Source organism: Muscardinus avellanarius (genome assembly GCF_963383645.1).
Source record: "Muscardinus avellanarius genome assembly, chromosome: 1".
Lineage (NCBI taxonomy): Eukaryota > Metazoa > Chordata > Mammalia > Rodentia > Gliridae > Muscardinus > Muscardinus avellanarius.
Window position 1 is genome coordinate 120,998,550 of NC_137786.1, and position 18,210 is coordinate 121,016,759.

General features: G+C 37.5%; 1 protein-coding gene across 1 annotated transcript in view; it reads right to left on the minus strand.

Annotated features, from left to right (window-relative positions):
- Nucleotides 1–18,210, minus strand: part of ARHGEF12 (Rho guanine nucleotide exchange factor 12) — a gene marked incomplete at both ends in the record, with an annotated part of 167,935 nt that overhangs the window by 73,359 nt on the left and 76,366 nt on the right. Inside the window, 2 exons of the mRNA XM_080715851.1 lie at nucleotides 14,706–14,762; nucleotides 16,774–16,859. Coding sequence (XP_080571977.1) covers nucleotides 14,706–14,762; nucleotides 16,774–16,859 — 143 coding nt within the window. The remainder of the gene's footprint in view (nucleotides 1–14,705; nucleotides 14,763–16,773; nucleotides 16,860–18,210) is intronic.

Genomic DNA, 18,210 nt, shown 5'->3' on the forward strand with positions numbered 1-18,210 from the left:
AGCTTTGTATAGACAAAACATTACACCAAAAACAAAATACGTATAACATGTGCGATGAACATGTACAATAACAAAAAGATAACCATGGTTATTGATTATAGATCAGATCTGAAAACCCTGAACCCTATGTTAGCCAGAGACAACATATACTTATAGCTTTGTATAGACAAAACATTACACCAAAAACAAAATACGTATAACATGTGCGATGAACATGTACAATAACAAAAAGATAACCATGGTTAGAAAATAAAACTTCTTTCAAACAAAGATTTTCATATCAAAAGTCACAATCTTTTATTACTATTTTATTTATATTTTTTGTGGTACTGGGGATTGAAACCAGGGGCATTCAACCTCCAAGCTACACTTCCAGATCTTTTTTTTTTTTTTTTTTTTTAAACACAGTCTTGCAAGGTTGATGAGGGTTTTACTACTTGCTGAGGCTATCCTCGAACCTGTGATCTTCCTTTTCTCAACCTCCCAACCAGTAAGATTACAAGTGTGTGCCACCACACCTGGCTCAATATTTTAAATAAATAGGATGTACAAAGGATATATTAAGGGTTATAAAGTAATTATATATTCTTATTGTTTGTTCTTGCTGATGACAACACAATAAATATGTGAATTTACTAAAGACTGGAATAACAGTATCTCCATCTAGAAAACATGCACCATGAACTCATGGCCTACACAGAAATCAACTTAAAACAGATCACGAGGGCTAGTTCAGGAGTAGAGACCTTGCCGTGTATGCACAAGTCCTTAGGTTCAATCCCTAGCACTGCAAGATACAAAAGAGAAAAAAATAAAACAAAAACACAACAGTGGCCTAAACATAAATGCTAAAACTTTTCAGAACATAGGAGAAAATCTTCAAGATCTAAAAATAGACATAGATCTCTTAGGAAGTGAAACATACCAACTATATAAAAGGAAAAAAAAAAAAAAACCTAGTAAATTGAACTCAAAATTGAAAACATTTGCTTTTCTGGGACACTAATAATTAAAATCCAAGCCACAGAATAGGAGAAAATATTTACAATATAGTACAAATATCTGATAAAGGACCTAGATCCAGATTCTATCTTTAAAAGCAACTCTAAGCTAGGCATGGTGGCACATACTTGTAATCCCAGTGCTTGGGAGACTGAGACAAGAGGATCACAGGTTAGCAGACAGCTTCAGCAATTTGGTGAGGCTCTAGTGAGACCTTGTTTCAAAATTAAGGATACAAAAATAGGTCTGGGGCTTTATCTTGGAGGTAGAATGCCCCTGGGTTCCATCACCAGTACAGCAAAAAAAAAACAACAACAACAAAAAAAAAAAAAACGCAACTATAATAATCGATTGACAAATTTTAAAAGACTCTGTTTCCAAATAAAAAAGTATAAGCCAGGTGTGGTGGCGCACGCTTGTAATCCCCACGCTTGGGAGGCAGAAACAGGAGGATCGTGCAGGTTCGAAGCCAGCCGCACGCGCTGGCTTAAGAGACCCTGTTTCCAAATTTAAAAAAATGTAAAAATAGGTCTGTGAGTATAGCCTGAAGGCAGAAGGGCTTCCAGTAACCCCAGTACCACCAAAAAAAAAAAAAAAAAAAAAAAAAAGAACCAAAAACTTTCAGTAAGAGTATCACACAGAAAGATACACTAATGGCAAATAAGCACATGCAAAGGTGCTTAACATTTGCAGTCATCAGAAAAATGTAAATTAAAACCACAAGAAAATAACTGCATACCAACCAGAATGGCTAAAAATAAAAAGATGGATCATACCAAGTGTTGGCAAGGATATAAAAGGAACTCATCCCATTGTACAAACCCTTGGGAAAACAGTTTGGAAATTTCTTACAAAGGTAAACAAACATTTACATATGACCCAGCAATTTCACTCCTAAGAGAAACAAAAGTTCATATCCACATAAAGACTATTGCTTAAGTGTTCATGGAGACAAAAACCAAAAACAATTCAAATACTCCTATGATGAAATACTGTCTGGCAGGAAAGAGAAGAGAAAGGACCACTCATATCCACAACAATAGGATGAATCACAATAGCATGCTAACCAAAAGAAACCAAATGCAAAAGAAAGCAAATACTGTACCTTAAGGAAGAGGGCAAAACCCTACTAGACTACAGCAATAAAAAACAATGGCGAGTGGTTAGAGAAGCACTAGAAAGAACTCCAAAAAAGAAACAAACTTTCTGAGCTGATGGAAATATTCTCTACCTTAAATATTCTCATGCGTATTTCCACTTGTCAAAACTCTTCAAACCAGCCGAGCGTGGTGGTGCACGCTTGTAATCCCAGCATTCGGGAGGCTGAGACAGGAGGATGGTGGTTCGCAGACAGCCTCAGCTACTTAGTGAGGCCTTCTGCAACTCAGTGAGACCGTTTCAAAATAAAGAATAAAAAATAGGGAAGGGGGTACAGCTCAGAGGTCAAATGCCCCTGGGTTCCATCACTAGACCCACACACACACACACACACAAAAAAACTCTTCAAACCATCTGTTTAAAATGAATACATCTTAATTTATGTATTTTTTACCTTAAAATTGGTTTTCAACATTAAACAAAGCCATCAATTCTAGAGAGTGATAAGTACCAAATATTATTTGCTTTCACAAACTCATTACTTCCATGAAAGAGTAAAATAATAGGGCAGAAAAGAAGCCATGAGAAGCCAACCCTTATCATCTACTCAATGTTGCTGCCTTCAAAGTCATCAGGAAACCCATAAACAGAACGGGTATGAATTCATAAAATCAAGCAAGAAAGCATTCTTCAAAATTTCTGGTAGATAGCTGGGTGTGGTAGCGCACACTTGTAATCCCCGGGCTTGGAAGGCGGAGACAGGAGGATCGTGCTAGTTCAAAGCCCCTTGCTGGCTTAAGAGACTCTGTTTCCAAATAAAAATATAAAATGGGTCTGGAAGTGTAGCCCAGAGGTAGAAGGGTTTCCAGGAACCTCAGTTCCACAAAAAAAAAAAAAAAAAAAAAAAATAATAATAATAATAATAATAATAATTCTGTTAGATAAATAAAATAGAAGAATCAGTGAACCTCAGAATAAGCACAATGTTTTGCATGAATCTTTTGAAGTCCAGGTTTGCTTCTGGAAACATAAATATCTCATGACCTCTTTAATAATTGCTTGGAAATTTTGAAATAGATATTGTGACTTTAAAATAAATATCAAGTCAATTAAAACACCAAATATATATACATATTATATATATAAAGATATATGTATATATATATATATATATATATATATATATATATATATATATATACATATATCTTTATATTATAACCATGCCTCCCAGTTCTCCCATACCCCTGTTTGGTTTTTTTTTCTTTTCCTTTTTTCTTTCATTTTGCAGATCTAGAAATGGAACACAAGGGCATTCGATCTCCGAGCTACACCCCCTGCCCTATTTTTTATTCTTTATTTTGAAACAGAATCTCACTAAATTGTGGAGGGATTCACTAAGTAGCTGAAGCTGTTTGCGAACCGCGATCCTCCGATCTCAGCCTCCCGAATGCTGGGATTAGAAGCGTGTGCTACCATGCCTGGCCACCCCTGTCTTAAAACCTGAAAAATCGATGAAATGTAGGTTTCTAATACTGGTAGTTGCTATACTAAGCGACTGAGCTTCTTAGACATACTTTTCTCCAGATGCCTAAAGAGAAGAGCCTATCTATAAAGTAGTAGGAGTTAAGGAGTTTGCTATGTTTATACATTTTGCCTGAATATAATGTATAAAAGCACTTAGCTTAATGCCTGAGAAATATTAAGTGTTCATAAATGTTAACTCTTATTTTATTATGATTAGAAGAAGTTGTCCTGTGAGTTTCCTACTCAGAAATATCTTACTTAGCCAGGCGTGGTGGCACATGCTTATAATCCCCACACTTGGGAGGCTGAGACAGGAGGATCGCACAGGTTCGAAGCCAGCCTCAGCTACTTAGTGAGGCTCTCAGCAACTTAGTGAGACCCTGTTTCCAAATAAAGTATAAAAAAACTAGGTTTGGGAGGATAGCCCAGAGGTAGAAAGCCCCCAGGTTCCACCCCTAGTACCACACACACAAAAAAAGAAATATCTTACTTACCTATCCATGCTACTATTAAAAATTAAATTAAATACAAATATTTTTATGTAAATATACTATCATTAATGCAAAAAACAGGATCAATCCCCAATTATGTCTTTGTTTTTGTTTTGACAAGAAAATTAGCTTTGGATAGGGAAAGAAGAGAAGATAAATTTTAAAGATAAATGTTAAAGAACAAGACTTGTTACAGAAGCTTTAGAAAATGAGAGATGGCACCGGGCGTGGTGGTGCACCTTTGTAAGCCCCGTGCTTGGGAGGTGGAAATAGGAGGATCACGCAGATTCGAAGCCAGCCTCGCTGGCTTAAGAGACTCTGTTTCCAAATAAAAGTATAAAAAATAGGTCTGGGAGTGTAGCCCGGAGGTAGAAGGGTTCCATCCCCAGTTCCACGAAGGAAGGAAGGAAGGAAGGAAGGAAGGAAGGAAGGAAGGAAGGACGGAAGGAATGGATGGATGGATGGCAAGAAATCCATAAGAAGCAGATGGCATCCTCTTAAAAGCTTTTCCTAGGGATGTAGCTCAGTGGTGGAACACTTGCCTAGTATGTAAGAGGCCCTGAGTTCAATACCCAGAATGGCCCAAAAAAGAAGAGAGCATTTCCTAATTACCCTTTTATAGATTCCCACTGAGCCTTCTGGTTACTCCTGTTACTTCACTGTCACTCAATACTGATGGTATCTGTGTTTATCTCCACATTGTTACATGCTCTAAGGATGTAGGGGCTGTATCTTGTTCAAATCTTATCTCCTAACCTGGCATGTATTCTGGAACAGAAGGAAATTTTTGAAAATTGCTAATGAATTAACAAAGTTCAGAAAAGTAGAGAGATGAAAGGAAGTTCAGAAACGGGGGTGAACAGAGAGAAAAATTACCACTATGTATAGTCAGTTTTGACAGGGAGAAGGGGGAGAGGCTAGGCACTGAACACAGGGCATTCTACCTCTGAGCTACGCCCCCAGTTCTTTCTACTTTTTATTTTGAAACAGTGACTCACTAGGTTGCTGAGGCTGGCCTCGAACCAGCAATTCTCTTCTCTCAGCTTCTCAAGTGCTGGAACCACAGGCTAGTGCCACCATGACCAGCTATGCAAAGTTAATCTTACAAATACACCTACAAAACAGGCATGGTGGTGCACACCTGTAATCCCAGTATTTGAGAGGCTGGGACAGGAAGATTACAAGGTTCATAGCCAGCCTCAAAAAATAGTGAGACTCTCATCAATCTAGTGAGACGCTTTTTCAAAATAAAAGATAATAATAATAATAATAATAATAATAATAAGCAGCAGCAGCAGCAGCAGCAGCAGCAGCAGCAGCAGCAGGGAGTGTAGCTCAGAGGTAGAATCCCCCTGAGTTCAATCCCTAGTACCACAAGAATGAATGAATGAATGAATGAATGAATGAATAAAGTAAAAAATATACCTACAGTCCTAAGAAACTGTATTGGGATTACTTTAGAATAATGCCAAGTTGTCTTCCCCTATTCATAATGGTTTTAGCCTGAAAAACTTCTCTTTTAATGTTACATCAAAAGAACAGCCAGTTGTGGTAGCACACGGTTGTAATCCTAGTACTTGGGAGGCTGAGACAGGAGGATAACAAGTTCGAGAACAGCCTTATCAAGTAGTGAGACTCTCCTTAACCTAGGGAGACCCTGTTTCCAAGTAAGAAATAAAATCGGTCTGGGGGTGTAGCTTGGAGGCAGAATGCCTCTGGGTTTGATCCCCAGTACAAAAAACTTTTAAAAAGGAGGAACAAAGGGTAAAGAGGAAGAGGGGAAGCCATGTAGTATTCTATCCATCTTTCTCTACTATGCAGGCCTGTTATTCTAAGTCTACCTGCTAGTCCAAGACTCTGTGTACTTCAACAACCAGACCACTATAAAAAGGAAACACACCTTGCACACACAGCCAGTTCAGAATCTATGGAATTCAAATTAACAATACTATTTTGTCCTACCAGTCTGTGCCATATGCATAAACTCAGATCTGAATCATACTGAAGCCCAAACTAAGTTACCTAATTACATTTAAAACGCAGAAATCTTGTTTCTCAAGTGCTCAGGTCTATTATGTTCCCTTCCACTCAGAATCAAATCATGTTTTTCCTTTTTCTAAAGAGAAATGGTCACTTATAGAAAAGTTGTTTTGACCCACTTCAGACTGAAAAATTCCACCCTCTGGTAACACTGAAATCACCAACACTGGCTAGATTATCACAGCACTGAAATAATCTTCTTGAAAAAAATCATCTTTTGTTTTAGCAAATTTGTATTAAGCATCTACTAATTATCTAATACTGCAGGCTGTAGGTGCTGTAAGGAATACAAAATGACTAGGAGCCTTTGCTCTTGAAGAACTTACAATCTTAGCAGGGAAGGGTATCACTGAAAGATAAGAGTAATGACAACATTTAAGTAAGAATCAGTGTGGTGCAGACAACAGGTGCATATGTTGTGAGAGAAGGGAGAGAAAAGCGCATTCAACTCCAAAACAGCCATTTTCAAAATTTTCATTAATTTAAGCCAGATGTGTGGTACATGCCTCTAATCCCAGTACTTGGGAGGCCAAGATTGGAGAATCACAAGTTCAAGGTTAGTCTTGGCAGCATTATCAAGACTCTGTTTCAAATGAAGAATAAAATAAGGCTGGGAGTTTAGCTCAGAGGTAGATTGTCCCTGGGTTCAATTTTCAGCAACCCCCTCAATTAATAAAAAAAAAAAGCCTGCATCTATAATTTTTACTTTTTCTACACATATAGTACATGGCTTTTGTTTTATTGCTAAATCCCTTATTGTATGTGATAAAGTTTATCAATCATGACTACTATACAAATGTGCACTCTCTGAAAGAACTTTATAAGGTCTTCTAGTCTCCTGGTTTTGAGCTGTATTCCAGCTCTTTGGGGACATGAAGCACAGACACTCAACAAAGAAACTGTCATAGTCAAGCTTTCTTGTTCCCATTGTTCTTGGCGCCATATGAAGGGATTTTTTTCACAGTTATCCATTTTTTAGGTACACATGAAGCACTAGTGAGAAATCCATTTCTATACACTTATCAAGAGGCATCACAAGTCTTTTTTTGTATTAGACTGTGAATGTCTAGAAAGCAGGCACATCCTTTTACTATCTCTGTATCTCAAGCCCTTAGCATAGTGTCTGTCATATGACAATCTCTCAATAAAGTTAATAAATCTGAATATATTTTACATAAATTTTAAAATAAACAATACCAAATCATTGTGACTGCACTGCACGTGTGGGTGTGCGTGTACGTGTGTGTGTGTGTGTGTGTGTGTGTGTGTGTGTGTGTGTAACTGGGACTTGAACCCAGTAGCATTCTGCCTCTGAGCTATATCTCTAGCCCTATTTTATTCTTTTTTTTTTAAATTTTGAAACAGGATATTAAGTTGCTGAGGTTGGTCTCAAACCTATAATCCTCCTGTCTCAGCCTCACAAGTATTGGTATTACAGGGGTTCACCACCATGCCCAACCCCAATTTTTTTTTCTTTTGGTACTGGGGATGAAATTCAGGGGGATTCTACCTCCAAGCTACACCCCCAGCCCTATTTTTTATTCTTTATTTTGAAACAGGGTCTCACTGAGTTGCAAAGGGCCTCATTAAGTAGCTGAGGCTGGCTGTGAACTGTGATCCTCCTGTCTCAGCTTCCCAAATGTTGGGATTACAAGCGTGCACCACCAAGCCCAGCTCCAATCATTTTTTTTTTTTTTTTTTTTGGTCTTGTTTTTGCAGTACTGAAGATGGAATCCCGGGACCTCTGAGCTATACCCCCAGCCCTATATTTTATTCTTTATTTTGAAACAGGGTTTCACTGAGTTGCAAAGGGCCTCACTAAGTAGTAGCTAAGGCTGTCCGCAAACTGTGATCCTCCTGTCTCAGCCTCCCAAATGTTGGGATTACAAGCATGCGCCACCATCCAATCATTTTTAAATAAGATAAATATCACAGTCCTGAATATCATGTACAGTAGAAAAATACTTCTGTAACAACACTGATTATTAATCTTTAGCCTGGCAAAACTCCAACCAAAGCAATTTGGTTCCCCAGGTACCCCAAACTAACCCCTTTATTCACAAAGAAATTTTTCTTTATTTTGTGTTCTAATATTTTTCTGAAAGCTGAAACTGATACTATGGTTATTCTCATCAATGGGCAAAGATATTCTATCAAATTTACGTAAATACTATTCATTCCTAGATTTTATTTCCTCTTCATAACAAAGAACATGTTTTGTTTTCTATTATGATAATATGGCATGTGAAACCAACATAAAAAGACTGCTTCTTGGTCTGTAGATAATTATCAATGACAGTATTTAGAATGTTGGAAGAAAAAAGTCTTTGTAATGCTTGGAGTAGAGGAAGAAGCAATAAATAGGTATTCTAAAAAATGTAAGAAACTATTCTCAAGTATCACTATATTATATTCCTGGGGGAAAAGGTCAAAACTATAGTGCCAGGGAGTTAATTAATGAGGATGAAGTGTTAAACATGTATAGCAACATGCTAAACCTCCTACACCATATTCACTTTAGAGAACACACATTACTCTTTTTCACCTTTAATTTACTACATGACCAAACTTCTCTGTGTCTCACCTCTTAAGAATTGGCTTCAGGGAAGGGTGTGGAAAAAAACTATGTGCAACCTAATAAAAACAGCTCATTTTTAAACTGCTGCCAGACATACATGTTTTATGAGTAAGACCTCAGCTAATCCTTTAAAAGAAGCTTCTGCAGTCTAAACGTGCAACGATGCCAGCAAGAGGAGCCTAGAGTTCCAAGTCTGCTGATTTCATTCTTCTAGACTATTACAAGAAATAAGAAAGTAGCTGGGCAAACATAGAAAAGCCCTGTGAAGGAGGCAGTAGTGTTTTTTTTTAACTGATAGATAAAAATTATTTGTATTTATGGTATATAGCATGATGTTTTGAAGTATATATTTTTTCTTTTTGCATTGGGTCACCCAGGGGTTCCCTACTGGTAAACTACAGCCCAACTTTTTTTATATTTTGAGACTGGGTCTTGCTAAGTTGCCCAGGTTGGCTTTGAACTTGTTGATCCTCCTCCCTCAGCCTCCTGAAAAACTGGGATTAAAAGCATGCACCACCACACGTGGCAATAAATCTCTTTTCTAGATTATATTTTCCTCTACTTTTTTTTTTTTTTTTTTTTTTTTTTTTTTGCGGGTCTGGGGATGGGACCCAGGGGCATTCAACCTCCAAGCTACAGCCCCTGCCCTATTTTTTATTCTTTATTTTGAAACAGGGTCTCACTGAGTTGCAGAGGGCCTCACTAAGTAGCTGAGGCTGTCCGCGAACCGCGATCCTCAGGTCTCAGCCACCCAAATGCTGGGATTACAAGCATGTGCCACCACACCCAGCTTTTCTTCGACTTTAAAAAGGGTTTTCAGAAGGGATGAAAAGGCCAACTGAGGTGAGTAAAGACCTTATTCTATCAATTCTCTCTACTAAAATCCTTCATCTCATTCTCAACAATCATTCATTCAAAACTCACTTAAGAAGTCAGAAAATAAGGAGATATAATGAATAATGATACAAATAACTGGACACAAAGCCTGATGTCAACATTTAGAAATAACAAAACTAGTTAGGCAAACATAGAAAAGCCCTGTGAATGAGGCAGTAGGGTTTTTTTTTAAAAAATGACAAATAAAACTGTTTGTATTTATTGTATATAGCATGATGTTTTGAAGTATATATATGTATGTAGAGATAGATAGATGTATATATTGTGAAATAGTTAAATCTAGACAATTAGCAAATATATTACCTCATACAGTTATCATTTTTCTAGTAACAACACTTAACATCTACTGTCTTCTAATTTTTCAGAATACAATATATCATCATTAATCATGAGGAACAATAGATCTCTTGAACTTATTCCTTGTATCTGAGTGCAATTCTGTACCAGTATTTGAAGTGAACACTGAAGGATGGTAGGTTCTAAGTTGCAGGAGGCAAACCAACCATTCCAGACAGCAGAAACTGTGTTAAGCAGAGGAAGAGCAACAAGACATACTGGGAATGAAAATTTGGTAGAGTCTGGTACCTTCGGGTGTATGTTAGTAGGTTACGGTAGAATGATAAATTGGAAACAAGTTTTCATACATCTTAATTAACTATTTGAACTTTCCTAGAAGATGAATGGCCAAATCCTTATACTAGTAATATTAATCTAGGAGATGAAGGCAAAATATAAAAGAATAGAGAAAAGAAAATAAACCAACAAGAAGCTGAAGTGAAAGAAATTTATGAACCTATTAAAATAGTCTTAACGAATAAGGCAGTGGGGATGGACTTAAGGAGTAAAGGCTGTCAGATATTGTGATGGTAGAATCAAGGTGACCTGGCAACCAGTTGACAACACAGAAAAAAGGAAACAAGGAGAAGTAAAGAATGGCGTTAAGGAAATGAGAGCAGGTGAATGGGGGAGCTGCAGAGCCACTGAAAGAGTAAGGGGAATCAGAGAAGCCGGACTTCTGGTCATTATGATTTTTTTTTTTTTTTTTTTTTTTTTTTTTTTGGTGGTACTGGGATTCCTGGAAACCTTGCTATCTCCAGGCTACACTCCCAGACCTATTTTTATACTTTTCTTTATTTGGAAACAGGGTCTCTTAAGCCAGCGCGGCTGGCTTTGAACCTGCGCGATCCTCCTGTCTCCACCTCCCAAGTGCAGGGATTACAAGCGTGCGCCACCACATCTGGCTGGTTGTTATGAATTTGAGACACACTTAGCGGGGAAGCCTTTAGCAAACAGTTAAAAATGTGACTGGCGGGGAAGAAAGATTAGGGACAGAAACTGGGCCATACCTACACATATAAGAGACAGGACAATTACAAAGAACAGGTTGGTGTCGTATTAGAAAAATCAAAGAAAGGGTATCTGCAGGATGCAAGAACTGAAAGTATGTTAGTAAAATTTCAAGTTAAGATGACATGGCTCTGCTTTCAAACAACACAGGTTCAGAAGTCAGATTATAACAGGTTAAGAAGCAAATGGGTTATGAGGCCACCAGAGGTACACATAGAACAGTCTTTGTATGGCTGAAGAAGAAAAATAATAATAGCTTAGTGGGATCAAGAATCAAAATAAGAATTTTTCTCTTTAAAGATATGAGAAGTCTGAGGTGGCTGTGATAAAGCTAGCCTATAATTTCAGTATCTGGGAGGCTGAAAGAGAGGGATCACAGGTTCAAGAACAGCTTCAGGATTGTAGCAAGACTCAACAACCTAGCAAGACACTGTTTCAAACAATTTTTTTAAAAAGGGTTGGGGTATAGCTCAGAGATAGAATGCCTCTGGGTTCAATCCCCCAGTACTATTAAAAAAAAAAAAAAAAGCTACTGGGCGTGGTGGCACACGCTTTTAATTCCAGTGTTTGGGAGGCTGAGACAGGAAGATCGCACAGGTTCAAAGCCAGCCTCAGCTACTTAGTGAGGCTCTCGGCAACTTAGTGAGACTCTGTTTCCAAATAAATATAAAATGGGTCTGGGAGTACATCCCGGAGGTAGAAAGCCCCTGGATTCCACCCCAAGTACCACTAAAAAAAAAAGTATCCAAAGTGGGATATTTCAAGGACAGGCTGACTGTTAGTAATCCAATATGATTCCATGATTGAAAAATTTCATACCTGACCTCATGTAAGAGAGGTCTCAGTCAAAATGCTCAAATTATGAAGGATGTTAATTATCTTTGGGCTATGAGCATATAGTATATATGAACATATGAAACATAACATGAATTTCATGTTTAAATTTGGCTCTCACCCTCAAGATAACACTCTCTCTCTCTCTCTTCTCTCTCTCTCTCTCTCTCTCTCTCTCTCTCTCTCTATATATATATATATATATATATATATATATATATATATATGTTTCTTTATTTGTACTAGAGATTAGACTCAGGGGCATTCTACTTCTGAGCTACACCCTCAGCCCTTTTTATTTTTTACTTTGAAACATGGTTTTGCTAAGTCTTTGAGGCTGCCTTCAAACCTATGATCCTTCTGTCTCAGCCTCCCAAGTACTGGGAATTATAGGCATGTGGAATCTTAAACACCTCTGATCTCAAGCATTTCAGATTAGGGATTTCACAGTGTATTGTCTGTTTCTGTTATGGAGGAAATGATAATGACTCCTCAAAATCTCTATGTTAAAGCCCTAATCCCAGATGCAATGGCATTTGGAGATGGGTCCCTTTAGCGGTAATTAGAGTTAGAGGATATGGTGAGTCTGAGAGCTTCATAATGGAATTAGAAGAGACACCAGAGTCTTAGTCTCTATCTGCAAACTCAACAGAACCCAACCACAGCAGCACTCTTGTGTCAGATTTCCAACTTCTAGAACTGTAAGAAATAAATTTCTCTTGTTCAAACCACATAGACTATAGTATTGTTATGATAGCTCAAACATAATCAGATAGCTGTAAAAAGACATGGATTGCTCTTGCACAAAATACTATAAGCAAAAACCTCTTCATGACAAGATAGAAGTTAGTAAAAAAGCTATAGTCTAACTCAAAATTTACTTTCTGAATCTCTCATATCCCACATTAGCCCACATAAAACTTCTCCATTATTGTATTAATAAGAATAAAAAATCAGATGTCATCAAAATTTCAGATCAGAAATAGTATCTACACATGTCCAAATAGACTCTTAAAGGTGCAGAGGGAAAAATAAGGGAAAATAGAAAAAGTATTTACTTGACCACATGAACAGAAAAAAGTTGATAGCAAAGTGTTTGGTTTCCTTTAAAAATGAACTAAGTAAATATTTCACAAAGCAGGCTCTAAAAATGGCTAAGAAAGTTTTAAATAAACAATTTGCTAATAATACTAGAGAATTTTACCCAAATGGAGAAAAATATAATCTCAAAAGCATGAAGTGGGCTTGTAATAAGACTCTATACTAACACAGAATGTTCCCAGGTTCTGTGACTCTTCTCAGGGTCGTATTTCCAACTTTCCTTGACTCCTTCAAATTATCTTATCCTCTCATGCTAACTGCACAGTGTAAAGAAGTCTATACACACAAGTGATGACACATTTGCAATATCAAGGAGTTATATGAGGATGCTAACTCTGTCCTGATCAATTCAACCCTCTGAGGAATGCTTTCTGAGGACTAGTGGCTCAGTTCTTCCTAAAAAGGTATTTCAAGGGTTCCCCAGAAAGAAACACAAAGAAGCCACACCTTGCTTCCTGACTACCACTTAAAATGTTTCTACTACTACCAAGCTCGTGACATGTCTGGACTAGTATACTATTCCTATCACCAGTAAGAAAAATATTAGTACATTATTTCTTGTCACAGATTCCTATATTGTTAGTCCTCATCCAAAGCAAACAATAAGCTTCTGCACACATACCACAGATCTAGGAAAACAGCAAGGGAGATGAAACCCAGCATTGCAAAGGCTACTGGAAAGAATGGCACTACCAGGAAAGATCAGCTGTTCCCAAGGAGAGAACAAATTACAGGAAGCTCTTTACATACAACAGAAAGGCAAAGTCTTAAGGAACTGAAAAGCTATTTCTTACTTATTAGGAGTCAAAATACTTTGAAATGAGGAAAGAGCATAAACTTGTCATGCCACAAGGCCTAGTATACATTCCCTATTGAACTACACAGAAAAAAAGCAAGTAAAAAACTAGTACTAGAGCCGGGCGTGGTGGCACACGCTTGTAATCCCAGCATTCGGGAGGCTGAGGAGGATCGCAGTTTCTGGACAGCCTCAGCTCCCTTTGTGACTCAGTGAGACCTTGTATCCAAAATAAAAGACTAAATAATAGGGCTGGAGGTGTAGCTCAGAGGTACAGTGCCTCTGGGCTCCATCCCCAGTACTGCCAAAAAAAAAAAAAAAAAAGCATAAAACTAGGGCTGGGGAGGTGGAATGCCCCTGAGTTCAATCCCCAGTACTGCAAAAGAAACAAAGAAAGAAACAAAGGAAGGAAGGAAGGAAGGAAGGAAGGAAGGAAGGAAGGAAGGGAGGGAGGGTGGGTGGGTCCTTAAGCATGGAAATAAAAAACATACATCTGTTTGCTATTATGGATATATCCTACAAGAAAGACTTTTCTAGGTGATAAAGCAATAAAAATTAAAAAGCAAAAAATAAAAAATTCTAAAGAATTGCTAACACATTTAAATTATGCTAGTACTATATTTCAAGGAAAAGACTTAATTGCTTAAATTCTACATTATCAAAATTTCAAATGAGACATGAGAAGACTTCAAGGATTCAAAGCCCAGCCATGTGTTTTAGAGGAACCTGACCCAAACATATTAGAGACAACCACTTTCCTAACATACACAAGATAAAAGAGAAGACAAGTAATGTGGCCTATTCTTAATCTACAATGTTAGTTTCTAGCAACCTTAAGCTTCCACATCACAGCCAAATAAAACCCCAGGCTCCCTTTCCCTGCAGTGGATTACGCCATGCAGAGCAGACACAGAAAGGCTGCAGTTATACAAAACAAGAAAGAGCATGAAGCGAGCGCCAAGGGTACGAGGCTGAATGAGCTACGTTAGCTTACCATAGGTCTCGGATCTACTCTCCTCTGAACTAGACTTTGTCTTCTTGGAGGAGCTTTCTGCACGAGAGCGGGAGAAAAGGAGAGATATAGAAAATATGGAGACCAATATAAGGGGAAAATTTCATGGGGGAAAAGAATGAATCATGATCAAGTTAAATCGTGCAAACATAAAGTATGAACATCACAGATGATAGCACTTAGACCAGTCATGAACAGCACACGTAATGACATTTTAAAGATTTATCAAAGAAAAGACAGTGCAATAAAAATACAAACAAAACAACACGTGAATAGGCTGCAAAATGTATCACCTGGTAAATGTAGAGATGGCAAAAGCACTCAAGCTATCACAATCTTATTATGAAGTACCATACCTCTTTATGAAACCTGTCTTTGGAGATGAGCACATTACAGATGAATGATACAGAATAAATCTAACAAGACTTTACTATATTTATGAACATAGGGCAGAAACTTGTGACCCTTCTTAGCAAGATAATAATAATAAAAAAATAAAAGCATCTGAGCCCCATCATTTCAAAATTAGGTATCAAAAATAGAGAATTCTCTATTTATGGAGATCCAAAAGTGACATACTACTATCCCCACCACCAAAGCCTGCTAAATTGATGGATGAGATTACCTTTTGCCTACTGCCCAAGATGAAGATAAATTATTAGCTTTATTCACATGCCATTTTTCCTAGTTAATATTTACAGTATTTTTCAAAATAGAAGCATAATTTATGTTGAGAGTATGAAACATCTTTTGAGGGGGGTACTGGGGTTCCTGGAAACCCTTCTACCTTCGGGCTACACTCCCAGACCTATATTTTATATTTTTTTATTTTGGAAACAGGGTCTCTTAAGCCAACGCGACTGGCTTTGAACCTGCACAATCCTCCTGTCTCCGCCTCCCAAGTGCGGGGATTACAAGCGTGCACCACCACGCCTAGCTTAGTATAAAACATCTTAAAAATACATATTACTCTGTTAAATATTTGAAATTATATTTCTAAGTAAAAACATCTAAAATAACATACTTATGTATGAGATTACAGCATTTTCTTACTTTATCTTTTGTCACAGAGACATACAACTAAATATTATGTTCTCAAAGAATATACATTGATTTTAAATGAAAAGGGCAAAATTATTAAAGCAATTTTTATAAATCAAAATCTGAGTTTATAAGAATGCAAAAGGAAAAGAAAAGCCTGTATTTTACAAGAGGAGTTTAATCTATATGCATAAAATTAAACGTAGAAGTCTTAACATGAAAATTCTAGAAGAGATCTATTGAGATTGAAAGAACATGTTTTTGACTAAAGAAAAGGGGATTTCTATTCATTACTCTAAAATGAGACAATAATTAATTTTTGAAGTTGCATTTTATCTAATACTCAAGTTCATTATGATCACAAGTGAATTTGTGACTACTGAACTTTGTAGTCATCAGTCACATCCTTGATTTTATGACATATTACTGCTCATACCATAAGTCCGTTCCCTTTTTCCCTCCCTCCCTTTTCTTCTTTCCTTCCTTTCCTTCCTACTGGAGATTGAACACAGGGCTTTGCACGTGCTAGGCAAGTTCTCTATCCCTGAGCTATTTCCCCAGCCCCAGCCCCAGCCCCGGTGTTTATCTTAACACTAAGTCCCTGGTGCAACCCAAACTATTGCTATTATTATCATTATTTTTAAAATAACAATACACTCTGCAATGATGTTTCTATAGGGGAATCTATATGATATAACTACTTCTATTATTGTCATTATTCTTAAATACAATATACTCTGCAATGATACTTCTATAGAGTAATCTATATGACATAACTGTTTCTATTCTTGTTATTATTTTTAAATACAGCACACTCTTCAATGCTTCTATAGGGGAATCTACAGTGCTGGAAGTTAAAGATGTGATGCAAAGGTTTGCTTACATATGACTGAAGGCAAGAGACCGCTGCAGCAGACGGCGGGGCTCCTGAGCGTCTCAGAGGCTTGTGCTATATTACTCTGATGTTCATTATTCTCAGTATTCTTTGGAAGAACAACTAGTATTTTACCTGTGGGGTCAAAATCATGTGATGCACTGCGTTCAACTTTCTGCTTCTTATCTGTTGGTGACTCTCGGTTCAAAACACTTCCATGCCTAAATTAAATCAAAGCAATTAAACATTTACTACAAGAAAAAAATTAGAATAAAAATTAAACTTAAAAATCCTAAAGATGTGTCTTACAAAGAGAAACCTTACAAAGAGAAATCAGTTTACCTTATATAGCTTAATTTTTTTTTTTTTTTTTTTGCACTACTAGGGATTGAACCCGGGGCATTCCACATCTGAGCTACACCCCTAGATCTATTTTTAATTCTTTATTTTGAAACAGAGTCTCACTAAATTTCAGAGGGCCTCACAAATAGCTGAGGCTGGCCACAAACCTGTGATCCTCCTGTCTCAGACTCCAAGCTTTGGGATTAAGAGCATGTGCCACCATGCCCAGCCATAAAACCTTTAAATTCAATTTGTTATATGTAATATACAATTTATTGTATATTAAACACAAAAACTAAACTTAAGCAAGCCTCACTTTAAGTCTGCCTACATAATTCTAGCCATAAAGTCTTAATCAACCACCTTTGGCCCAAAGTGACATCAGAATTAGTATTTTTCGGCCGGGCATGGTGGTGCACATGTAATCCCAGCACTTGGGATGCGAAGACAGGAGGATCGCACAGGTTTGAAGCCAGCCGCGCTGGCTTAAGAGACCCTGTTTTCAAATAAAAAAGTATAAAATAGGTCTGGGAGTGTAACCCGAAGGTAGAAGGGTTTCCAGAAACCCCAGTACCACCAAAAATATTAAGTAATTCCAGAATTTTTCTAAGACCCAGACATTTACACTGATCAGATAATGGCTGGGCAAAAAATAAGACCTTACCATAATAAGGTAAGCACTGGTGTCCTGGACAATGCTATCATAAAAATGATAAAAAGAACTATAATAATAGTACCTTAATAGTGACATACTGCCTACATTTTTTCTTTTTCTTTTCTTTTTTCTTTTGGTACTGGGGATTGAATTCCCAGGGGTATTCTACCTCTGAGCTACACCCCTGGCCGTTTTTTTTTTTTTTTTTTTTTTTTTTTGGTGGTACTGGGGTTCCTGGGAACCCTTCTACCTCCGGGCTACACTCCTAGACCTGTTTTATATTTTTTTATTTGGAAACAGGGTCTCTTAAGCCAGTGCGCACCATCCTCCTGTCTCTGCCTCCCAAGCACGGGGATTACAAGTGTGTGCCACCACGCCCGGCTTTTATTCTTTATTTTGAAACAGGGTCTCATGAAGTTGTGGAAGGCCTTGCTAAATAACTGAGGCTGGCCGCAAACCTGTGATCCTCCTGTCTCAGCCTTCCAAGTACTGGGATTATAAGCAAGCACCATCATGCCTAGTCTGCCTACATTTTAAATAACATTTACAATATGAACATGAGAGAAGAGCACAAG